The sequence below is a fragment of the Mustelus asterias genome, chromosome 12 (assembly GCF_964213995.1).
Source record: "Mustelus asterias chromosome 12, sMusAst1.hap1.1, whole genome shotgun sequence".
NCBI lineage: Eukaryota > Metazoa > Chordata > Chondrichthyes > Carcharhiniformes > Triakidae > Mustelus > Mustelus asterias.
The window spans coordinates 81,687,417-81,713,930 of NC_135812.1; the positions used below are offsets into that span (position 1 = coordinate 81,687,417).

Sequence of the window (26,514 nt, forward strand, 5' to 3'; positions counted from 1 at the left end):
TTTGGACTGTGGGAGGAAACCAGAGCACCCGGAGGAAACCCACGCAGACACGAGGAGAATGTGCAAACTCCACACAGACAGTGACCCAAGCCGGGAATCGAACCCAGGTCCCTGGAGCTGTGAAGCAGCAGTGCTAACCACTGTGCTACCGTGCCGCCCGTCTCCTGATCTAAGGAAGGCTAAACTTACCATGGAGGGAATGCAACAAAGGTTTACCAGACTGATTCCTAAAGACGCAGGATTGTCCTGAGGAGAGATTGAGGAGACTTGCTAGAGTTCAGAAGAATGTGAAGCGATCTCACTGAAACACGGAAGGGCACGACAAGCTAGATGCAGGAAGAATGTTTCCCCTGGCTGGTGTAGGTCTAGACCCAGGGGACACAGTCTCAGAATAAGTGGTGGACCATTTAAGACTGAAATGAGGAGAATTTATTCACTCAGAGGGTGGTGAATCTTTGTAATTTGTTATGACCAGTCTCCAGCTGAGGTTCTCCAAATTTGTTAACCCAGATGAGGTCCTTCAATTTGTTACCCTTTGTCCCCCTCGGTGGGATCTATCTTGGGCACGAGCCCACAATCCCATCAGGTTCACGAGTGGTTCACATGTGACTCCAGACCCAGAGCAATGTGGTTGACTCTTAAATGCCCTGTGAAATAGTAAACCACCCAGTTGTACCAAACCGCTAAAAATTCTTCAAGGAATGAAACTAGACGGACAACCCAGCATCAAGCTAGGACAAGCAATGTGAGTGTACCTACACCACATGCACTGCAGCTGTTCAAGAAGACAACTCACCATCACCTTCTCAAGGGCAATTTCAGCTGGGCATCTTGACAGTGATGCCTCCATCCCATGGAATTATTTGGGAAAAAAAGGAACCAACATGGTCAGGAGTGCAGTGTGCAGGCTCATTACACTCATCATGAGCCGCTAGAAATGATCAGCAATTTTAAAGACTGTCGACTTCCATTCTGACATGGACAGAGGCATGGAAATCCAGCCCCTGATGTTGCTATCCAAGTTATACCTTAATAACGGTGAGTGCTGATGCTCTTACTGCAAAACCCAGGTCAACGTCATTCATCAGCTCGATGGCACTGCTATATTTAATACATTTACATTTCAAAATTAGAAATAAGTTAATCGTGTTCATTGTTAGCCAGATAAATGCCACCCAACGTGACTTGAGAGTAAGATGGCTGGCAACCTCTTGACGCATTTTCTGTAGATGGGAACCAAACATTGATTTGTTTTCGATCAAGCAAAACTTTCCAGTTGAAAGGAATTGGTCTTCGAAAAGTGTTTTAATTGAGACTGAAATGTTGCACGATGCTAATAAACTTAACCATGATGTGACGATGCCGGCGTTGGACTGGGGTGGGCACAGTAAGTAGTCTCACAACACCAGGTTAAAATCCAACAGGTTTATTTGGAATCACGAGCTTTCGGAGCGCTGCTTCTTCATCATGAGTGACTCACCTGATGAAGGGGCAGCGCTCCTTAGCGTTGCAAGACTTCTTTCAGTAAACTTAACAGTAGATGTGTTAACATTTCTGGCTGTGAGTTCTGGATGATTTTCACGTCAAAAAACTTTTAGATACTCTGCTGATACTCTGCAGAATAATGCAATTACTTTTTTTCACGGAGGAAGATTAAAAAAATAAGCTACTCGGTTCCATCATTTTTTTCCCAATTGGCTGCTCATTCTTTTTAATTTTGTGATTCAGTTTTGACCTTATGAGTTTATTCTCTTTTTTTGTGCTTTGTAAATAGCTTCAGTAACTTCTGTAATCTTTCAGATTGAATTTTCATCTATGGAAACGTTGAAGTCATGTATTAAGAGAAAAAAACATTTCTGTGAATTTTCAGTAAGATTCCAGTTTCTAACTGTCTTGAAACATGGGGGCGGAATAATATGGTGGGGACAGACTATATCCCCTCCCCCCCCCACAAATCATGTTGGTGTGGAGTCAACATGCTCCACCCTGACCCACCCCACAGCCAAAAAGCACAGCCAGGCTGATTAATGAGAGCCAAGTGGGTTGGAGGTTCCACCCCCTGGGCAGGTAAGTCTGGGCTCTTGGGTCAGGAGTTTGGGTATGTAATGTGGAGGGGCGAGGTGAGGGGTTAAAGGGAGGGAGTGAGTAGGAAGCAAAGGGGTTGGGGTTCGACCTAACGGGAGCCACTCTGAAAATCAGCCAAGGTCAGCCCCAAAGAGTGACCCCCTCCCACTGCCAAACCCCCACCACCTGCCCCCCCCCCCCCCCCCCCCCGGCTCCCCGCCCCCCGCCCTTTAAATATGTAAGTTTAAAAAAGAGGCCAGGATATTTGATGGCATGGGCATCAGGGTCAGATGGCTTGAAAACAAGCCTAATGACACTTAATTTTTCATTTACATATGGCAGGTGGACCGCTGGTTTCGGTGCCCGCAAACTACCCCCTCTTCCCATTTCCCCTCGAATTATGGGGGTGAGTCCATCCTACTTAATGCACCACCCCTCCCCACACACCCCCACCCACTCGGAACATGTCTGCTGGGGCACGCAAAGATCAGCCCATTGTGATTGAAAACTAAGTGGAAGTAACATTCTTAACGGGAACTGATTCCCAGCACTGGTCATTTTTAGTGGCTCGTGTTGTGGGTGCAGGGAGCAAGTCTACCCACAGCTCTCCTGATCATTTTGGCTCTATTGCAGGGGTGAACATCGGATTAAAAAGCATATATTTTTAGTTGAAGGAACTGCTTCTGTGCTGCAAATATTATGTAATGGAATATCATAAAGATTTCCTCAGGGACATCTCTACAAAAGCACTGGTATAAAACAAAACAGAAATATAAATTCAGTCTCCTGTTCTTCCTCGGTGATGTGAAGGCCAGAACCCTTGTGGTTAAGAAAAGCAGAAAATAACTAGGCCAAATTTAACTTGATTTTCCAACAGCCTGCAACTTGATGGTTTCAACTTTCATTTTTGAAGCCAATTGAAAGAACTTAACGATGAATGACCTTGGGATTCCACTGTAGCCAAGTCAGTTGTTCAATAATTCATGAAAAACACATGGGGCAAGATTTTCCGCACCTCCTGCCATGTGTTTCATAGCGGCGAAGGTGGCCTGCTCTTGGCCAGCACCAGGATCTTCTGATCCCACCATTGTCAATGGGGTTTCCCATTTTATGCATTCCCTGCCACCAGGAAACCCATGGCAGGCGTTTGCCATCGGCAGGACCAGAAGATCCTGCCAGTGTAAACGGCCGGAAAATTCTGGCCATGGAATCTTAGAATCAGAGGAAGTTATGACACAAAAAAAGACCATTCAACCCATTGCGTCACTGATGGATGAAAAGTACAAATCCCGCATAGTCCCATTTTCTAGCTTTTGGATCCTTTACACTGTAGGTTATAGTAATTTAAGTGCATGTTCAAGTACTTTTCAAATGTGATGAGGGTTTCTGCTTTTGCCACTCTTTCAGACAGACAGTTTTAGTCTCCCCACCATCCTTTGGGTGAGAAATTTATCTTTAACACTCACTCATTTTAAATCTCTGCTCCCTTGTTATTGACCTTTGTGCTAAGGAAAAGAGGTTCTATTTCTTCGATATACCTAGACTCATCATAATTTATTGTACCTCGAATTAAGTGTCCGCTCCCTTCCAAAAAAAAAGAACTCCAACGTATCCAAACATTCCTGATAACTAAAATTTTCCAGTCCTGGCAACATCCTCATAAATCTCCTTTGTAATCTCTGTAGTGCTGTAAACAGCTTTCCAGTAATGTGATCAGTATGTTATACTGGAGATCTTGTAAAACTCCCTGCCCATTCTTTTTTCTTGGTTAATAAAGAAAGGTATCCCAATATGCCTTCCTAATCACTTTATCTGTCCTACTACCTCCGGGATCTGTGAACATGCACTTCAAGGTCCCTCTGTTCATTTACCGTGCTCTGTATGCAACTATTTATTATGTATTCCCTTGTCATTTTTGCTCCTTGCAAATGCATTGTCTCACAAAACTCCACGTGGAACTCCATTTGCTACTTTTCCATCTACCTGACCAGTGCACATTGATACCTTCTTGCAACCTACAGCATTCTTCCTCACTATTAGCCACATAGCCAATTGGCCACTTCAGTCCCACTGACGTCTCCAGTATTTTGCATGACTCCTCTGCCACCATGGAACCCGTCTAGGGGTGGGGTCACGTCCAGTAGGACAGAAAAATCCCACCAGTGGGAAGTCCGGAAAATCCCAGCCTGAATCATTAATGTATATCACAAAGCAAGGGTTGGAATTTTGAACCCTATGAAACTCCACTGGAAGCAGTCTTCCAGTCACACACAACCCAGCCACCATAAATCTTTGCATCCTTCCCTGAGCTAACTTGAATGCAGCTTGCCACTTTCCCTTGGATCCCACGGGCTTTTACTTTTCTGACCTACCTACCATGTCAAAATACTTATCTGATAGAAACTTACAAGATAATGAACGGCTTAGATAGGATGGACGTAGGGAAGTTGTTTCCATTAACAGGGGAGACTAGGACGCGGGGGCACAGCCTTAGAATAAAAGGGAGTCACTTTAGAACAGAGATGAGGAGAAATTTCTTCAGCCAGAGAGTGGTGGGTCTGTGGAATTCATTGCCACAGAGGGCTGTGGAGGCCGAGACGTTGAGCGTCTTCAAGACAGAAATTGATAAATTCTTGATTTCTCGAGGAATTAAGGGCTATGGGGAGAGAGCGGGTAAATGGAGTTGAAATCAACCATGATTGAATGGTGGAGTGGACTCGATGGGCCGAATGGCCTTACTTCCGCTCCTATGTCTTATGGTCTTATGGTCTTATACTTGCTTAAATCCATTCAGAGCACACCAAACATCCTACTCTCAATTATCCTCCTTGTTACCTTCTCAGAAAATTCAATGAAGTTAGTCGAGCATGACCTTCTGTAAACATGTCGATGCTGACTGTCCATGATTCATTTGTATCTTTTTAAATGATGATTAATACTGTCCTTCAATTGTTTTTCCAATAAGTTAGAAGAACCATCTTTAGGCTGACATATTTCTGAATATTTAGGTCAATCCCTTTCTCCCCTTTTTAAACCAATGTTCACAATCTTCCTGTTTTCTCTGAGTGAATCGTGCAACTTTGGAACTTTTGGGCTGGGGTTTTACAGCCTCGCTCATCCCAAAACCATAAATTCCTGCCCAAGGTCAACAGACCTTTCCATGGTCTGTCCCTCACCTGCTCCAATTCCCGTGGCGGGTGGGATGGTAAAATTCCAGCCATTGTCTCAGAAGGCAGTGGAGGCCGGGGCCATTAAATATTTTTAAGGCAGAGGAAGATGGATTCTTGCTAGGCAAGAGAATCAAAGGTTATAGGGGGTAGATGGGAATGTGGAATTTGAAATGCAGTTAGACCAGCTATGATCTCATTCAATGGCGCAGAAACTGCTCCTAATTCAGATGTTCATACATTTGTGCGCTCTCCCACTTAAACCATTTGCACTTGCTCAGATTTATTCTCAAAACTAAAACCAGAACTGTCTCTTGCTGGGTTTGCTGTGTGCTGGTTAAAACATTCTCCTAAATGCATTTCAAGAATCTTGCACCCTCTATGTCTTTTACACTGAATCAATTCCAGGTAATATAAGGGTAATTGAAGTCTCCTACTATTACTACCCTATTGGTTTTAACCTTTTCAGATATTTGCCTATATATTTGATTTTGTATCCCCTTTCAACCCTTTGGGGATCTATCATAAACTTCAAGCAATGTGCTTGCGCCATTTTTATTCTTCACTTCAATTTGATGACCCTTTCAGCAGACCATCCCTCCTCACTGCTGTAACTGTTTCTTTAACCAGCATTGCAACACCTCTTTTTATTTCCCCTCTATCCAGTCTATATACCCTGCAACTAGCAATGTTGAGCTGCCGTTCCTATCTTTCTTTAAACTATATTTTAGTCATGTACAATGCTTATATTCCACAGTATTGGTTATTGACCTTACCTGAGTCATGAATGCCTGAGGTCAACCACAAAGCACAGAAAGCATCATTTCCAGCAAACCATTGTTGTGGAAGAGAATTGATGCTCTGAGACTAAACGTGTCCAAAATAGGTTGCAGCCAAATTTAAGTCCTAGCCTGACACTCTCTAGTTGCTGTCAGCACTTGAAATATATTGCAGGCTGTCACTTAATATAAGTGACACTTTACAAGCTCCTTTATATGCATGCACAGAACTCTACTCCCTCAGCAGTTGAGAAAATAGACACCCTGAGCACCTTTTCAAAGCTTAGCTTCATCAACAGCAAAGTCATACTCAAAGGCTGCTGATTGTGAGTGGTGTGACGCATAATATTTATCAGGACAAGTACACAATGATAATTATGACAATGTCATAAGAAACTGGCATTTTGTTTCAAAGAACATTTCAACTGCAAACTTATTTAGACGTAACATTCCACATTTCAGTGGGCAAGCTTGCTGTCATTGCTGGCCTCTGAACTCCCCACCCCCGCCCCTTCACCTCTCCTCTTGTTTGTTCGCAACAAGATGTGTTTCCGAGGGAGTGTTTTAAAGCTTTTTGTCTGGTGATTCTCAGTAATCAACATGATGTTCGACTTTCAGGTAAGGTAATTCAAAAGAAAAGATAATGTATATTCACACAACATTCAGAAATGTGGTGGGGGTGGCACAATGCTTAGCACTGTGACCTCACAACACCAAGGACCTGGGTTCAATTCTGGTCTTGGGTGACTGTGTCTGTGTGGAATTTGCATATTCTACCTGTGTCTGCGTGGGTTTCCTCCAGGTGCTCGGTTTAGTCTCATAGTCCAAAGATGTGCAGGTTAGGTGGTTTGGCCATGCTGAATTGTCGCTTAGTGTCTAAAGATGAGTAGGTACAGCGATAGGGCATGGGGGGATGGGCCTGGGTAAGTTGCTCTTTCACAGAGTTGGTGCAGACTTAATGAACCAAATGGCCTCCTTCTGCAATGTAGCGATTCTGTGGAAATATGAACGGAATGAAACACATTCACTCCCTTATGCACACAGACATGCACACAAGTAAAGATGGATTCTAGAGATGAAGCATGCAGCTAGGTTATTAGTGAAAGAAAATGTGTCCAAGTTGCAGCCCTTTTAAAAAAAATACACATATAGCAGTGTGCGTTCTCTCTCGTGATTATTTGGATGGCTAGAGTTTGGGAGCCTCTGGGTCTCCAGACAAAAAGTTGTGGCCAAGTTTTGTAGAGGTAAAGCTTTTCAGGTGCACAAACATTAATACCTGGCTTGACTGGTTGTGAGGCAAGGTTCTTTCTTCTTGCTGGAGAATGTTTCTTCCTCTTGTTGGTTTGCAGACTGATCTGTTCCTCCCTCATTCTTGGAGTTAGAAGATTTGTCATCTGAGGTTGGTTTCAGTCATGTGACCATCCGCATGATTAATACTTGCATTGTCCTCATAACAGCTTCGAAGTTAAAAGCCACTATTACACAGTGGGATTTTAATGGTGGCTGTTCACACCTTACACCTGCTTGTGATAAACTAGACTTCCTGCAACTTTCTTGGTCAAGTTCAAGCTCGCAGACACTGCGTCTGGTGGGGCTTTTGATTTTGAGTTTCAGTAAATATCCAATCAATCAAACCAGAGAGAGAAATTATGGACCCAGAGCTTCTACTGTTTCTGGGCCCCTTATTCCTCTACCCCACCTCGCACTTTAACTCTCCCCTCTATCAAATGCAATATTTTCTCCCCTCTCAAGATGCATCAATCAATTCACCAAACAATCACAGAAACGTCCTAGTAAAATGATAATGCCATTTGTTAACAACTGGTTACAAATACCATCCAATATATATGCAGTATGTGTTATTAAGAGCAGCAATGATATAACAGTGTTAGTTTGTGCACACCCTATAGGTGACCCATGATGATTAAACAAACCAGATATAACACATTTTACTTTAAGAGCATTGTGCATTATCATCAATTTGATAGGAAAATATCCTTAGTTATTTATCACACTGTGCAGATGATAACAATGATTTCAGTGACTGCCTCAGCCCTCATTAACATGTTCTGCACATTACACCGTACGGACATGGTGGCCGGAACTCTACCATCTTGCCCACCATGGAATCGGAGCGGGTGAGGGTCCAACAATGGAAATCTCCATTGATCTCGGGCGGGAATTTCCGGTCTCGCCCGAGTGAGGCCGTAAAATCCCACCTGGTGACTGTAAATTCATATTTAGGGGTGGCACGGTGGCATAGTGGTTAGCACTGCTGCCTCACAGTGCCAGGGACCTGGGTTCGATTCCCGGCTTGGGTCATTGTCTGTGTGCAGTTTGCATGTTCTCCCTGTGTCGGCGTGGGTTTTCCTTCGGGTGCTCTGGTTTCCTCCCACAGTCCAAAGATGTGCAGGTTAGGTTCATTGGCCATGCTAAATTCTCCCTCAGTGTACCCAAACAGGCGCCAGAGTGTGGCGACTAAGGAATTTTCATAGTAACTTCATTGCAATGTTAATGTAAGCCTACTTTGTGACTAATAAATAAATAAGATTCAAGAATTGCAACCTGGATAAACTGCACAAGATCTTGTCCATTCTATCGGAGTAAAAGACTTAATTTTGCTTGGGTGCCTGATATCATTCAATATAATTATTCCATGCAAGTGGTGTAATTGAATTCTATTTTATCAGTAATCTCACAGGGTAGAAAGATCAAATGACTCTTGAGTAACGAAGTGAAATTATTGAACAACATAGGTCTTCATTGTCACTGAGAAGCATAGAAGCCTCCAGGTGCCTCTGTGCAGCACAACTTTAGGAGGCCAGAGGATGCAGATTGAATGGTTCACAATTGTGAATCTGTGTTTTCTTGATCAGAGTCTAAGAATTCTGCTGACTGCTGCTTTCCACTACAATACATTTTCAGCATCTATGGTGTAATGCAATTTTACCATGATGTTAAATACATCTAAAAATTCATGAAAATCATTGAGGCATAGTAGGATAATAGATAAGTAGATAGAAGGACAAGATTGAAGTCATGGAAAAGATTATTGGGAATCATGTGCAGTGACTATAGCAATGATGAAATTGGAGGCCCAATGCTGATTCTCCAAGGATAACGAATCACAGAGTAATGAACTGATGATGTTAGAGAAGTGGCTACAAAGAAATCACTACATTTACAAATCAGTTCAGCTCTGTAGCTAACCTCTCCGCATCCAATTTCCTTCCCAAACACTCACTCCAATGTTCCCCACAACCCCCTTTCAACCTCTCTGCTACCCCTCTACCCCCACCAACCTCCCAATCTCTTCCCCAACCTCCCCCAAAACCGCTCTCCAACCTTGCCCCAATTGGGGCAGCACGGTAGCACAGTGGTTAGCACTGCTGCTTCACAGCTCCAGGGTCCCGGGTTCGATTCCCGGCTCGGGTCACTGTCTGTGTGGAGTTTGCACATTCTCCTCGTGTCTGCGTGGGTTTCCTCCGGGTGCTCCGGTTTCCTCCCACAGTCCAAAGATGTGCGGGTTAGGTTGATTGGCCAGGTTAAAAATTGTCCCTTAGAGTCCTAGGATGCGTAGGTTAGAGGGATTAGCGGGTAAAATATGTGGGGGTAGGGCCTGGGTGGGATTGTGGTCGGTGCAGACCTGATGGGCCGAATGGCCTCCTTCTGCACTGTAGGGTTTCTATGTTTCTAAATCCTCAATCTCCCTCAACTCCCAGTCCAAACTTCCCCCCCAACCCGATCTCCAATTTGTCACTTTAAACTATCCCAACATCCCTTGACCACACCTTTAATCTCTCCCCAACCTCACAATCCCTCATCTCCCCACCTCCCCTCTCATGTCTCCAAAAAACCACTCCTCCAACCTCCCTTCCAAACCTTCAACTGCTCATTAACCCCCAAACATTCCCTCGTTTCTCCACATTGCACCCTCCACACACACACACACACCATCCAATTGGTTCTAAAGTTCTGGGGATTTAACATACCATTTTTGAACCGAGAGCGCTCCCCCTTCAGACAGTTGTTTGGTTTCGTGGCGGGCTTTTCAAATGTGAAAATTGAAACCTCAAAGCTGCCCGAAGATAAGAAGAGCAGCACAGCAACTAGTGAAATTACCACTGACAGACCAGATTTGTAAAAATAGGAACCATCAGCCTGACAGATCCAATTTCTTTAAAGCTGGTCTGTCAGGCCTGCAGCTCTGGCTGCTCAGTCTAGATGATAACGAACTCCATTTACAACACTGAGCTAGGGCACCTAACAGCCCCCGGGTCCTTGTGTTTGAAACTGTCTAACCACCGCCCACATCCCTGCCGCCACCCCCCATCCCCCTCTCCAATCCCTGCAGTAAATTGGAGATGTAATTTCACAAGTTGTTTTCACAATGTGAATGCCTGCTGAAGGGAGGGCCATTCCATCCACGGTCATTTACATTTTAAGAACTTTCCAGAAACATGGGTTAATCCTTTGTCTGCAGAAATTATAGAATGTCACCTGATTCTCAATGGCCATCAAGGGTCAAGATAAATTGTCCACACTGCTCTGACAGAGGGTCATCCAGACTCAAGACATTGGCTATATTCTCTCTCCACAGATCCTGTCAGACCTGCTGAGATTTTCCAGCATTTTCTGTTCTTGTTTCAGATTCCAGCATCCGCAGTATTTTGCTTTAGTATTACATTGTCCATATGCTATGTTGTCCTTTTACTTATAAAGTAAAAAATGCCCATATTTATAATATCCCCATGGGCACGTGACACAAGTGTGACAATCCACAGCCCAAAATTGTCCATAATTCTAAACAAATTTGCCAATCTTAAGATATGTTTTCACTCCGACGCAGCATCAGTGCAAAACTCTTATGCTTTACTGTAGAGTCAAGCTGGACTTTAATCATTGAAGTTTAGGTCTGGTGCACAGTAAAAAAAAAACACTTTGTACTGATGGCAGGCTTGTAGTGTAAATACATCCTAAATCAAATGCAGCTCCAAGGTGGCTGAATCAGTGAAATGAAAAACAATCATGTTGGTGTTATTGTGAGGCTGAGAGGATGTTCTGAGATATTGGCCTGGATTGGGTTGTTGTAATGACAATTAAATTGTCAGCCTTCCCTGTCATCGCTCCTCTGAAAGTGACAGCAAGTTCTGGAATCTGTGTATCTGCACCTAAAACACAAAAATCCATCATTTGCTATCAGCGATTCTATGCTTCCCTGTAGGATATGCTCTTGAAGGTCTTCACAGAGTATGATCAATTAGAAATTACTGAACCAACAGGAAATTGTACTTCTGTTTTATTAGTCTCACTGTAATAAGATCCTTGAAAAGGCTGCACCTTGTTGAATCAGGAGTAACTAGATTTCAATAGTGTACTAAATTCATAATTACTGATGAGCCACTTCTCTGATCCTCTAATCTTACATTTATGGAGTGTCAAATTCCTTCATTATGATAAAGATACACATTCTTAACATAATGTTTTCAAATTTATTTATGACATTTCAGCTACTACCATGTGCACCTCCTAATCGGGTATCTTTGCCTTTGCAAAATTTTACTTCCTGCTTGGTCACTTATGCACCCACTTAATGTGATTGGCAGATTACCCTGCTTGGTGGCATCATTGTTGCTGGATGAGCAACTGACCTGAGGAAAGGGCAGATCCATGCTACAGAGATCGCTAAATCTTTGTCGATGGCTTTCTTCGAGGTTCGCAGCATGTGCCACCATTTTGCTATTGACCATGAAAACCAGCCTGTACAAGGGCAGGCGACAGGAAATGTTTAAGCTGCACCTCATAATGAAATGCAGGATCCGGGAGAGTTTGAAGATTATTTGTGACTGGTTTGCTTCTTCTAATGAACAGTAATATACTTTAATAACCACAGTTTCAAATTAAGTCATAAAGCAACATGGTCACTTTTATATCCACCAGAACATGAGTAAAAATAAAATCCATTTGAACTATAACTAAACAAAGAATAAAAATATGTTCTGACTATTTCTCAGTGTAAGGCTGCAAATATTATGAATTTGCACAACTATCCTGTAATAACTAAAGACAATAGAGCTTGGCTGTCAAGGCCATAAACTCAAGAAAATCATAGCTAATTAGGACTTTATTTTTGAGGAGTCACATTTAACTGTTGAATTAAAATTGTTCAATAATTATTTTACGTATGTTGTTTATCACTGGAAGCATATCATAAACAAGTAGTCTTAATAAATAATACATTAATTATCCTGCTTTTTCATTCTACCCATAGTAGGTGAAACCACTGCTTCCCAATTAGTTGGATTTTTGTGTTTCATTATTTTGTGTCTTCTAAACTTTGAACCAAACATAATTGTTTCGAAATAAATCCAAGGTTAGTGCATGGAATTTTAAACAGCATTTTCACCTTTGCAAAACCCTTTTTGGGATTCTATAAAGCTATTTTAACATGTTCAAATTTTATGTGTATAACGTGTATAATGGATATATAACTCACATTGCCAATATCATTGGGGGACTTGAGCATAACAATGCCACGATGCGCCAGTGATAGAAATAAAGTCTAGTTCTGTTATCCCAAGAGAATAATTATTTCCTCTCCTTTGTCAAGCACGCTAACCACAATAGAGATGGCATCGTTTGTGAATATTATAGTATGCCGCACTTCTTGGCTTTCCAGACAAGCAACACCTCATTGTTAAAATTCTCATCCTTATTTTCAAATTCCTCCATGGCACATCCTCCCTCCCTTTCTCTGTAACCTCCTCCAGCCCTACAAATTCACCACACCTCTGCACTCCGCCAATTTTGGCCTCTTGAGCATTCCTGGTTTTAATAGCTTCACCTTTAGAGTCATAGAGGCTGACAGCATGGAAACAGGTTCTTCGGCCCGACTTGTCCATGCCGCCCTTTTTTTTTAAACCCCCAAGCTAATCCCAATTGCCCGCATTTGGCCCATATCCCTCTATACCCATCTTACCCATGTAACTGTCTAAATGCTTTTTAAAGGACAAAATTGTACCCACCTCTACTACTACCTCTGGCAGCTTGTTCCAGACACTCAACATCCTCTGTGTGAAAAAAATTGCCCCTCTGGACACTTTTGTATTTCTCCCCGCTCACCTTAAACCTATGCCCTCTAGTTTTAGACTCCCCTACCTCTGGGAAAAGATATTGACTATCTAGCTGATCTATGCCCCTCATTATTTTATAGACTTCAATAAGATCACCCCTCAACCTTCTACGCTCCAGAGAAAAAGGTCCCAGTCTATCCAGCCTCTCCTGATAACTCAAACCATCAAGTCCCGGTAGCATCCTAGTAAATCTTTTCTGCACTCTTTCTAGTTTAATAATATATTTTCTATAATTGGGTGACCAGAACTGTACACAGTACTCCCAAGTGTGGCCTTAACAACGTCTTGTACAACTTCAAGAAGACGTCCCAACTCCTGCATTCAATGTTCTGACCAATGAAACCAAGCATGCTGAACGCCTTCTTCACCACTCTGTCCACCTGTGACTCCACTTTCAAGGAGCTATAAACATATACCCCTAGATCTCTTTGTTCTGTAACTCTCCCCAACGCCCTACCATTAACTGAGTAAGTCCTGCCCTGGTTCAGTCTACCAAAATGCATCACCTTGCATTTATCTAAATTAAACTTCATCTGCCATTCATCAGCCCACTGGTCCAATTGATCAAGATCCCGTTGCAATCGGAGATAACTTTCTTCACTATCCACTACGCTACCAATCTTGGTATCATCTGCAAATTTACTAACCACGCCTCCTATATTCTCATCCAAATCTTAAATATAAGTGACAAATAACAGTGGACCCAGCACTGATCCCTGAGGCACACCACCGCTGGTCACAGGCCTCCAGTTTGAAAAACAACCCTCTACAACCACCCTCTGTCAAGAAGCCAATTTTGTATCCATTTAGACACCTCACCTGGTACCCGTGAGATTTAACCTTATGCAACAACCTACCATGTCAAAGGCCTTGCTGTGCCTTAAGCAGCCTAAACTCTAAGCTCTGGAATTCCCTCTTAAACTCTCCACCTCTCTTCGCTTTTTCAAGATGCTCATTATGTATAAGTATCTCTTATGCCAACCCTTTGGCCATCTGCCCTAATATTGCCTTACGTGACTCAGGGTCAAAATATGCTTTATAATGCTACTGTAAAGCACCTTGGTGTTTTGATCATTGTTTGATGATGTGTTTGTGATTCCTGACTTCGATATCCAGATTTCATTTGTACTTTTGTTGGTACGGAAGCCAAGCACCTCCGACAAGAAGAGTAAACTGAAGACCCAATGGATATACTTCAATGGGATCTCAATTAAGCAATAAAGTGATTGGTGTATATTATTTTGTGTAATATCTTTCATGCCTGAAGTAGATTTTGGGCGGGATTTTCCAGCCGTGCTCGCCCCAAGACTGGAAAACCCTGCCCGAGGACAATGGACCGTTGCATGGTCTGTGTCCCACTCACTACAATTCCTGTGGCGGGCGGGATGGGAAGCTTCCTCCCTCTGTCTGTGCAAGCGATGAGAAACATCTTTGTAACTATTCACATTTCTTGGTTTGCCCCAATGGTTTTGTCCAAGAGAACAGCCAACACTTGTTGGCGGCACGGTAGCACAGTGGTTAGCACTGCTGCTTCACAGCTCCAGGGACCTGGGTTCGATTCCCGGCTTGGGTCACTGTCTGTGTGGAGTTTGCACATTCTCCTCGTGTCTGCATGGGTTTCCTCCGGGCGCTCCGGTTTCCTCCCACAGTCCAAAGATGTGCAGGTTCGGTTGATTGGCCAGGTTAAAAATTGCCCCTTAGAGTCCTGAGATGCATAGGTTAGAGGGATTAGTGGGTAAATATGTGGGGGTAGGGCCTGGGTGGGATTGTGGTCGGTGCAGACTCGATGGGCCGAATGGCCTCCTTCTGCACTGTAGGGTTTCTATGATTTCTATGATTTCTATGACTTATAAATAGGTCAGTTAGGTGGCTAAAGCAAAGAATGATGAAGGAATATGCACACAAACTGGACATGTATTATTAAGACTGCTGCTTGTGTGGATGGTAAACACCAATGTAGGTTGATTGGGTCAAATTGCCTGATGCTATGTGTAATTTCAATATAATATTACATAATTACACAGTGGTTCTTGGCTGAGTACAGATTTTTGTTCAATGGGGAGGTTTGAATGTTCATCTGCATTATTAACTGTTCTTCTGCTTCAATTTGGCTAATGATTATTATAACAAGTCACTTTCTGTGTCAGGCTACTCACTCATAACTTTAATAAGCACAAAACGCCGTTTCCGTAGACAATTCTATATTTGCTCGTGAATTAAATTTGACTTCTTTTAACCTATCATCTAGGGTATTGTTTCTTCAGGGTGAACAATAAAAAATTCTATTGTTGCGGCATGTACCCACTTCAATGACTCAATAATGTAATCTATTGCCAGTATTCTATATATAAATACAAAAACAAAGGCTCCTCACAATCCCAACAACCAATAAAAATAATATATTCTACTTTGGAAGGTGCACATTTATTACATTTGGTTTTCAGACAGCATTATCTGTTTCTTTTTATCCTGCTCTGCTGTGCGGGTATAGAGTTATATATGGATTTGCTTTGATGATTTGTCAGACTTTATTCTGTAAAGCTATGTAGTTGATGATTGGAGTGTGTGCAACTGGCCTTTATATATGAGTTTTAGTTTAATTGTAATTCTATATTTATAACAACCAATTATTTTATCATCATCTCATGCAGGCTAAACTAGTGCTCCACCTATTCCATCCATTTCACTATACACTGGAACCCTAGTGGGACAACTTAATCCTCACGTTTCTGTTTTGTTACTTAAAGGTACACAATTACTATAGCATAGGCAATTCATCCAGCACATACAATTACTGCCAAAACCTTTCCTCTCTTCAGGACACATAATTACTCTGAACTGGCAATCCATTGATTTCATACAATTACTATCTGGCCTTTTCTGTATCCGGGGTGCAAGCAATTACGACTTGCAGCACACAGCTTTCTTCCATTTGCACAGCTACAGCAATGCAGTCATCAAATGTGGTACATACATTTTCTCAGTCATATCAGTACTTTGTGGCAATGTTATACTATACTAAATCCTGCAATGTCGCGGCAGCGAATGTCTTCATTCATACAATGGCCAGCATTAATCCAAATACACTGGGCAATTAAATATAAGCTATTCCATGTATATGCTAAATTATATTAAATTAGTAACACTGCAAGGTATGCCTGGATTTCCGGAAAACCATAATTCCACAAATGTAAACTGACAACAGTTGAACGCAAATACAAAGATATTAAAGGGATCCTAAATATACTGTGGTGTCCCACTAGATTCAGCAGAATGGGGCGAAGGGAATTGAATGAATGAATTGATCAATAACTTACTTAATAAGAAAACCAAAAGGTCAGCAACCAAATTAAATAACAGCGATCAACCATACATCTTCTCATCAGTACGTAAGGTGAATAATACATGTTTTATGTGATCTTTTAAGAATCTTCCAGGATGTCTTCACTTTGTTAAGATCATATCCATTCATCTATTATGTCTAAATTGCAGTCAGTATTGGATAGATTTTTGTCTTATTATGTTTTATTTGTTGTTTCATTGCAAGAAATTCAAATTATAGAAAATAATGAAATATTTCTAAAATTAGTTTGATAATCAGGTAGTGAGGAAGAATGGATAATCTATAATTATATGATATATGAAATGAGTGATGTGGTATATGAATTTCACTGCCAGTATGATGCTAGGTGTGTAGGCCATTAGTCACAAAGCCTGGTGGATCTTATCAAACAACATGTCCCTTCCACTGTTTGTAATGGACAAAGTACAGATCATAACTAACCAGCCTGTGCTTGCAAAATGCAAAACATATGCTGGAATTTTACCGCCTTGCCCGCCCGAGGCTCGTAAGATCCCACCCAAGACCAACAAGTTCTGCAAGCCTCAACCACCCCAATTCTGGGGCGGGCGAGGTGGTAAAATTTCAGCCATCGTGTCCAACATTAGGTATGATTCCACAATTGGACAACATTTGCTAAATAATCCTCAGTGTGCTAAAAATTACACTGACAGCCAACTCATGTCTGTCAGTCTACACGATAAATGGAAGAACCATAAAGGGTGTAGAGACGCAGAGGGACCTGGGTGTGCAAGTCCACAGATCTTTGAAGGTGACGTCACAGGTGGAGAAGGTGGTGAAGAAGGCATATGGCATGCTTGCTTTTATAGGACGGGGCATAGAGTATAAAAGTTGGGGTCTGATGTTGCAGATGTATAGAACGTTGGTTCGGCCGCATTTGGAATACTGCGTCCAGTTCTGGTCGCCACATGACCAGAAGGACGTGGAGGCTTTGGAGAGAGTACAGAGGAGGTTTACCAGGATGTTGCCTGGTATGGAGGGGCTTGGTTATGAGGAGAGATTGGGGAAACTGGGGTTGTTCTCCTTGGAAAGACGGAGGATGAGGGGAGACTTAATAGAGGTGTATAAAATTATGAAAGGCATAGATAGGGTGAACGGTGGGAAGCTTTTCCCCGGGTCGGTGGTGACGTTCACGAGGGGTCATAGGTTCAAGGTGAAGGGGGGGAGGTTTAACACAGATATCAGAAGGACATATTTCACACAGAGGGTCGTGGGGGCCTGGAATGTGTTGCCGGGCAAGGTGGTGGAGGCGGACACACTGGGAACGTTTAAGACTTATCTAGACAGCTATATGAACGGAGTGGGAATGGAGGGATACAAAAGAGTGGTCTAGTTTGGACCAGGGAGCGGCGCGGGCTAATTGTTCCTTGTTTCTCGTTTCAAGGCTTCATTCTATGATCATCTTGCTGGTGCCAGTACAGAGCGAGACTGCGGATAGTTGGGAACCTGTCTCGGGGGCAGGGCATTCAGATGGTGTTCGTAAAGCAGAAGTGGAAATGAATAGGGTTGGGAAGCATTTTCTGATCAGGGCCACTGTAATCTCCTGGACTAGTTTCGATCGCCACAGGGGGTCGGAGAGGAATTTCCCAGATTTTTTTTTCCCCATATTGGCCCTGGGGTTTTCACTCTGGGTTTTCGCCTCTCCCTGGAGATCACATGGTCTGGAATGGTATGTGGGGGTGAGTTAATAGGTTGTGATGAACAAAGCATCGTAGCTGTGAGGGACAGCTCGGTGGATAGGATATTAGGATGTAGATAGGCTGGAAAATTGGGCGGGGATCCTGGATTCAGGATTCAATCCTGGACCGGGGAGCGGCGCGGGCTTGGAGGGCCGAAGGGCCTGTTCCTGTGCTGTATTGTTCTTTGTTCTTTGTTTGTTCAGTCAGGTTTGCAGTGTGGCACACTTGCAAGTACTAGAAGTTACATATATTAATGCATAGGGCTCTGTTCTTTGCAGACAGAATGTGTCTCAGCTGGATAAAACAAGTGATAGCCATTCGCTGGTTCATTCCATAGAGCAATGCCTTGACCAATCAGAGTCAAGCTGCCTGGTTCAAATTTCAAACAACGCTTGACAGTTAACTGTCAGTCACCATCAACTGGTACATCTCCATGGCAATGTCTCTACGAATCAGAGACCACTTGCCAACCAATCAGTACCCACTTCTCAAAGTATAATGGTGTTGTTGCCCTTGACAATGGTATTCTTTTGATTGTCCTGTTGAGCACAAGAAAAAAAACTGAAACAAAATGTCTTTTTTCAGCAATACCCAAGTTCTGTCCTACCAAATAACTATTTGAAAACGAAGATTTAAAAAATGCAAGTTGTATTAGGAAAATCAATAAGTAATTTTGGACAAGAAAAGATAATGCACAGCAAGCAAAGTATTCAAAGATAAATGTGATCCCTTCAAGTTTAAAAAAAAAGGAAAGAAGATCAATACAGTGGAAATTGGAAGTTTATTTTATTGTATGGTTTAAATTATAAAACATAATACTTTTCTTTATACCTGAATAATTAGAAGATGTGTTTAAGGCCATTCAAGGGCCTTGCTTTAATAATAAAATAGTATTTTAGAAACTGGTGCACTTGAACACTTATATTATGAGTTGGTGAGGTCGCACTTGGAGTATTGCATACAGTTTTGGTCACCCGATCATAGGAAAGACATTGAAAAACTGGAAAGAATGCAAAGAAGATTTACGAGGATGTTGCCAAGACTAGTGGGCCTGAGTTATAGGGAGAGGTTGGCCAGGCTAGGACTTTATTCCTTTGGAACGCAGGAGAATGAGGGGTGACCTTATTGAGGTGAATAAAATCATGAGAGGCATAGATAGAATGAACACACATCGTCTTTTTCCCAGGGAAGGGGAATTAAAAACTAAAGGGCACAGGTTTAAAGGTGAGGGGAGAAAGATTTAAAGCTTCTTCACACAGAGGGTGGTGCATACATGGAATGAGCTGCCAGAGAAAGTGGTTGAGGCAGGTGGAATAGCAGTATTTAAAAACATTTGGAAAAGTACATAGATGGGAAAGGATTAGAGGGATATGAGCCAAACGCAGGCAATTGGGACTCGCTGGGAGGGCACCATGATCAGCATAGACTGGTTGGGCTGAAGGGCCTGTTTCTGTGCTGTATTGCTCTGATCCTCTGACTCTATGAATAAGAATGATTCCTGATTAAGCTATGCCTTGATTTTGAAATTCAACATCTTTAAAAATTGGCAAGTCATGTTGCAGCTTTATAGAACCTTAGTTAGGCCGCACTTGGAATATAGCGTTCAATTCTGGTCACCACTCTACCAGAAGGGTGTGGTGGCTTTGGAGAGGGTACAGAAAAGATTTACCAGGATGTTGCCCGGCATGGAGGGCATTAGCTATGAGGAGAGGTTGGAGAAACTTGGTTTGTTCTCACTGGAACAATAGAGATTGAGGGGCGACCTGACAAGATTATGAGGGGCATGAACAGAGTAGATAGTCAGAAGCATTTTCCCAGAGTGGAAGAGTCAATTACTAGGGGACATAGGTTTAAGGTACGAGGGGCAAGGCTTAAAGGATATGTACGAGGCAAGTTTTTTTTACACAGAGGGTGGTGGGTGCCTGGAACTCGCTGCCGGGGGAGGTGGTGGAAGCAGATACGATAGTGAGTTTTAAGGGGCGTCTGGACAAATACATGAATAGCATGGGAATAGAGGGATATGGTGCCCGGAAGGGTAGGGGGTTTTAGTTCAGTCGGGTAGCATGGTCGGTGCAGGCTTGAAGGGCCGAAGGGCCTGTTCCTGTGCTGTAATTCTCTTTGTTCTCTTGTTTTCAAAAGCCTCTATTTGCCTCCAAGAGGCCGAGCTCTCCCTATCTCTACAATCTCATTCAATCCTACAACTCTAGAAATTTACACTCAAGTTTAATCACTCGACCATTAGCTCACACGCCTTCAGCTGCCAAGGCTTTAAGCTCTGGAATTTCCTCCGCAAACCTCTTGGTCTCTTTCTCTTTCTTGTACAAAATTTCCTACATTACAATGGTGACCACACTTCACAAGCAATTCATTGGCCATAAAACATTTTGCAATGTCCATTGGGTCAGGAAAGGTGCTATATAAAGGAGAAAAAAGATGAGACAGGAGACAGAGATCTGAACAATGTTGTGAAACATTAATGGTTATCACTGTGCATTGTTGCTGCAAGTTCAAACAAATATTCAGGTGCATAAGCAAATGAATGGAACACAAGATCATTTAAGTGGTGTTGCCACTAAAATATTTGCAAATTGTTGAAACCTGCTTTTGCCATGATACTTATAGAAAGTTGTAGGAGCAGTAGAGAGAATTCAAGAGGAAGATTTTCACAGATTTGAGATCTTTAAACCGTGGAGGGGTTAAAGAACTAAAATCTATTTTCAGTGGAAAAAAGATGAAGAACTTGGCCTAAGATTTTTGAAAAATGACAGGAATTGATCATCATTTGTGTGTGACCAGATTTGGAGGGTTGGAATGAACTCTACTGCTCCAATGACTTGGCCCCTCAATAGCTTTAGAATGGGAGGGGAAAGGCTTTGACAATAATGCTCATGGTTGGAAGCTTTAAAAAAAATCAAGTCTAAGAGGGCTTGGCTGAAGATTGCAGTAACTTAGTGGCTTCTGGAGCATTCTGAGCCATAGTAAGGTGTGCTGTCATCCTAAGAAAGTAACAAGTTCCACTCCCACAACTGTCCCTGCTATTGAGATTCAGCTGGTGACTCCCACTAATCTGGCTTACTTCCGATGTTATCTGTACATGTGTAAACTACTTTCCCTTCTTTGCTGCTTATTCAATTCAAATTTTGCGCTTCCTCTGTCACCTTGGTTCAGTTCTTCCCCCACAGTTCGCATTAACCTCCACTATAAAATATCAATCCCATTCTGCTCAGGTCCAGGCCTGAATGGTTGGCTCCAGGGCTGTGCACTCGAACCTAATACACAGGCCCTCTAACCATCCTTTCTGAGCTCTGACGAAGGGTCATCTAGACTCAAAATGTTTGCTCTGTTCTTTCCCCACAGATGCTATCAGACCTGCTGAGATTTTCCATTTTCTGCTTTTGTTATTGTAGCCATCCATTTACTTCGGTAAGCTGCCTGTTTCCACAAAGGTAGTGAGTGGCGCTGGCATTCATCCTAATATTTCTACTCCTTGAAGTCCTGGTTCCCAACTTCCTCTGCAACTCCTCTTTCCAGAAGTTGGATTTAATGGACCCCATTGGAATGGGATATGTGGCAGGCATGCTCAATATAATTTCAGGAGAGGCCACACATCCCATTCCCACCTGTGGGAAAACTGACCCCAATTAAGTCAGCAGTGAGAATGGCCTGATGCAGGGAACCTATCTGCTGTTTAATTGGGCTCATTAATGAGCCACTTAAAGGTCACAATCCTAACGCCCACCTGGAGTCATCTGTGGCTCAGGAATTCTCCTTAATTCATGGGATTCCTGTGCCCCCTGAAAGCTACCCAATGAATCATGTCAATCCTGATTGGTTGGCAAGTGGACTCTGATCTGTAGAGGTAATGCCTTGACTAACCAAAGTCAACCTGCCTGGTTTGAATTTAAACAAAGTTTGGCAGTTAACTGGTGCATTTTTCATGTCAACATCATATCAATCAGAGTCCACTTGCCAGTGAATTCGCACTTCCCTCTCATGCAATATAAATTGTTGTTCCCTTTTCATTTGGCATTCATGTGAATTGTCCTGATGAGTGCAAGACAAAAAAAAACTTGGACCATGTGTAATTTTTCAGCAATGGTTAAATTCTTGGCAACATAGGGGAGCTGTTATTGTAGTGGTATTGCCACTGGGCTCGTAAGCCAGAGACCCTGGGTAAAGCTCTGGGGGCCCAGGTTCAAATCTGAAATTAAAAGTCTAATGATGGCCATGAAACGATTGTCGTAAAAACCAATCTGGTTCACTAATGTCCTTAAGGGAAGGAAATCTGCTGTCCTTACCTGGTGTGCCTTACTGACTATTGTCCGGTGGCTCTGACATCCATCATTATGAAGTGCTTCGAAAGGTTAGTCATGGCATGAATCAATTCCAGCCTCCCAGATTTCCTGGATCCACTACAGTTCACCTACTGCCGCAGCAAGTCCACAGCAGGTGCCATCTCCCTGGCCCTGCACTCAACCCTGGAACCTAGATAACAAGGACACCTATGTCAGCCTCCTATTTATCGTCTACAGCTCAGACTTTAACACCATTATTCCTACGAAACACATCTTCAAACCCTGTGGCCTGGGGCTCAGCTCCTCCCTCTGTGACTGAATCCTGAATTTCCTAACCCACAGACCGCAATCAGTAAGGATAGGCAACAATACCTCCTCCAGGATTATCCTTAATACTGGCGCCCCACAAGGCTGTGTCCTCAGCCCCTTACTATACTCCTTATATACCTATGACTGTTTGGCCAAATTCCCCTCCATTTTGATTTTCAAGTTTGCTGATGACATCACCCTATTGGGTCAGATCTCAACCAATGATGAGACGAAGTACAGGAAAAAGATAGAGAATCTGGTGAACTGGTGCAGTGACAATAATCTCTCCCTCAATGTCAGCAAAATGAAGGAGATAGTCATCGACTATCGACAGGACATGCCCCTGTCTACATCAATGGGGACGAAGTAGAAATGGTCGAGAGCTTCAAGTTTTTCAGTGTCCAGATCACCAACAACCTGTCCTGGTACCCCCATGCTGACACAATAGTTAAGAAAACCCACCAATGCCTCCACTTTCTCAGAAGACTAAGGAAGTTTGGCATGTCTGCTACGACTCTCTCCAACTTTTACAGATGCACCATAGAAAGCATTCTTTCTGGTTGTATCACAGCTTGGTATGGCCCCTGCTCTAAGACCGTAAGAATCTACAAAGGGTCATGAACGAAGCCCAGTCCATCACTCAAACCAGCCTCCAACCCATTGACACTGTCTACATTTCCCGCTGCCTCGGAAAAGCAGCCAGCATAATTAAGGACTCCACACACCACAGACATGCTCTCTTCCACCTTCTCCCATCGGGAAAAAGATACAAAAGTCTGAGGACGCATACCAACCGACTCAAGAACAGCTTCTTCCCTGCTGCCATCAGACTTTTGAATGGACCTACCTCGCATTAAGTTGATCTTTCTCTAGCTATGATTGTAACACTACATTCTGCATGCTCTCCTTTTTTTCTCTATGTACGGTATGATTTGTCTGTATAGCATGCAAGAAACAATACTTTTCACTGTATGCTAATACATGTGACAATAATAAATCAAATCAGATACATCTGACTCTAGACCCACAGCAATGTGGTTGACTCTTAATCACCCTTAGGGATAGGCAATAAATGCTGACCCAGCCAACAACACCTACATCTCATGACTGAATAAAAAAACAACTTGCAATAAATTCAGCTACCACTGAATTTCAGAAATTCTCACATTAGTTAATTCTACAGTATTTGTAAAATGATCCAGCTAATAATGTAATGGGGCAGAAGTTATTTCCATTGTAACCATTTGAATATTGTGATATTCCCAGACACACCTACGACATGTTTAGCAATGAACAAAATATCCTGCTACCCTAGTTATAATGCAAAGGTACAGATGTATTGTGTTTGTTTTATTAATGAGCTTGTGAGCCATCTAATAAGATTTAGTTCAATTAAAATGTATTTTATTTCAAAATTCCCTCTGAGTTTTTTTTAGAAATTTGCTGTTGAGAAGTTATCAAAGGTTCCCCCATCTGCCATTTCTTTCTTCAGTTCTACTATAACTTCAGAACAAGCTTACATGCTCCTATACATGTTACAGTATGTTTTCAACATGATTCAATTCTAATACATTTAAGCCTAGAAATAACTGCTTTTGTGTTATGCAGAGGTTAATTGTTGAATACTAAAAGCTACCAGAAAAACATATCCCTGATGATCCATACACAAGTTTGCTATTTCCAGTCCATGATAAAATCGTGAACTTTGTTTCCCACTGAGTGAGCCCAGCTAACCTAAAGTGTGCCATTCTCTAAATCTGCTGTAAGCTGCAGTTAGGATTCCACTTCATAGTTAAGTGGCAGCGGGAAAGGTAAGTCAGTTGTGTATTCTCTAAAACTTGCCAAAGAATTGGGCTCCAGACCCAAGTTCTTTAGCTTGCAATGCAACACGATGATCCTGGCAATTCTGGGTGGTTATATTTTAAGCCAATCCTAAAATGGTCATGATGTGGAGATGCCGGCGTTGGACTGGGGTGGGTGCAGTAAGAAGTCTCACAACACCAGGTTAAAATCCAACAGGTTTATTTGGAATCATGAGCTTTCGGAGCGCTGTTCCTTCATCAGGAGAGTGGAGGTTAGTTCACAAACACCGTATATATATATATAGGCAAAGACACAATTACAAGATAATTGCAGATTAGAATGTGAAGAATGGTTGGAATGTGAGTCTTTATAAGTAAAAAAACAGGTACCAACAGTGTGCACGGAGAGAGATAATTACAGGTTAAAGAGGTGTGAATTATCTCAAGCCAGGACAATTAGTAGGACTTTGCAAACCCAGGCAATATGGTGGGGATTACAAGTAGTTTGACCAAGATTCCGGTTGAGGCCATGCAAACTCAGGCAGTATGGTGGCGGAAACTACAACGTCTCCTTCGGAGCCTTCAACATGTCATCGATGAACATCTTGCCAAGGTCATCCCCACACCCCTGCTACTTGCCTTCAAACAACCTCCCAACCTCAAACAGACCATTGTTCGCAGCAAACTACCCCGCCATCAGGAGAACATTGACCATGACACCACACAAGTCTGCCACACCAACCTCTGCAAGACGTGCCGGATCATCGACACGGACACTGCCCATCAGGTACACGGTACATGCTCATGCAACTCAGCCAACGTTGCCTCATAAAGCCAGGGCCAGGGACCTGCGTTCGGTTCTGGCCTCGGATGACTGTCTGTGTGGAGTTTGCACATTTTCCCCGTGTCTGCGTGGGTTTCCTCCAGGTGCTCCAGTTTCCTCCCACAGGCCAAAGATGTGGGGGTTAGGCTGATTGGCCATGGTAAATTGCCCCTTAGTGTCAGGGGGATTAGCAGGGTAAATACGTGGGTTTAGGATAATAGGGCATGGTTGGGATTGTTGTTGGTGAAATATTGATGGGTTGAATGACCTCCTTCTGTACTATAGGGATTCTATGGTTTTAAAAAAATTCACACAACTCTGAGATCATAACACAAAGTCAGAGCAACTGTATTAATAAGATACGTTTTTGGGGGCTGCACGGTTCACAGTTCACGAGGTTCCTTTCTCCCTTTTTCTGGAAGCTGGATCTTTAAATCCAACTTTGCAATAGAGCTTTGCAAAAAATAATGTGCCTGAATTTATGGACAATTCTGTTATAATAACGGATTTTTTTCCCCTCCATTTTCTTCTTCCTTTCATCGCTGCTGATGAATAAAGTGGATGAGAGCTCGGTGGACCTCGGACCCTTGCTATGCTTATTATGGTGTTGATGGCACAGACTGCTCCTTCCTCATGTACCTCAGTGAAAAAGAATGGTTCTGCCCCCCGTTACCATGGAAGAATCGTACTGCTTTCCCCACCGGGACTGAAACTAAAGTACAGGTAGGCTGAAGCTTGATCAGTAAAGGGCCATCGGGACTCCGAGGGGAGTGGTCAAGGCTCAGGTTTTCCGGTAGTTGTTAATGTCTCTATTCCAACAGATCCTGCTACTGGTTCGTCACACAAACGTTGTTTGAATTCACCACTTAAGGGCCCTAAAAATGGTTTGAATCTTTCTGTTCTGAAGCTAAATTTGAGTTAAACTTTCAACACCTGTAAATAAAGGTGTCTGCCATTTATATTTTGTGTCTAGAAGTGGTTATCAGTTAACAGATGATGAATCCAATTCTGATGGCATTATCATGATGTGGAGATGCCGGCGTTGGACTGGGGTGAACACAGTAAGAAGTCTCACAACACCAGGTTAAAGTCCAACAGGTTT

General features: G+C 42.8%; 1 protein-coding gene across 1 annotated transcript in view; it reads left to right on the forward strand.

The window, feature by feature from the left end:
- Window positions 1–26,514, forward strand: part of mgat5b (alpha-1,6-mannosylglycoprotein 6-beta-N-acetylglucosaminyltransferase B) — a 911,118-nt gene that overhangs the window by 495,890 nt on the left and 388,714 nt on the right. The window contains 1 exon segment of the mRNA XM_078225993.1: window positions 25,971–26,097. Within this exon segment, the coding sequence (XP_078082119.1) occupies window positions 25,971–26,097 (127 nt within the window).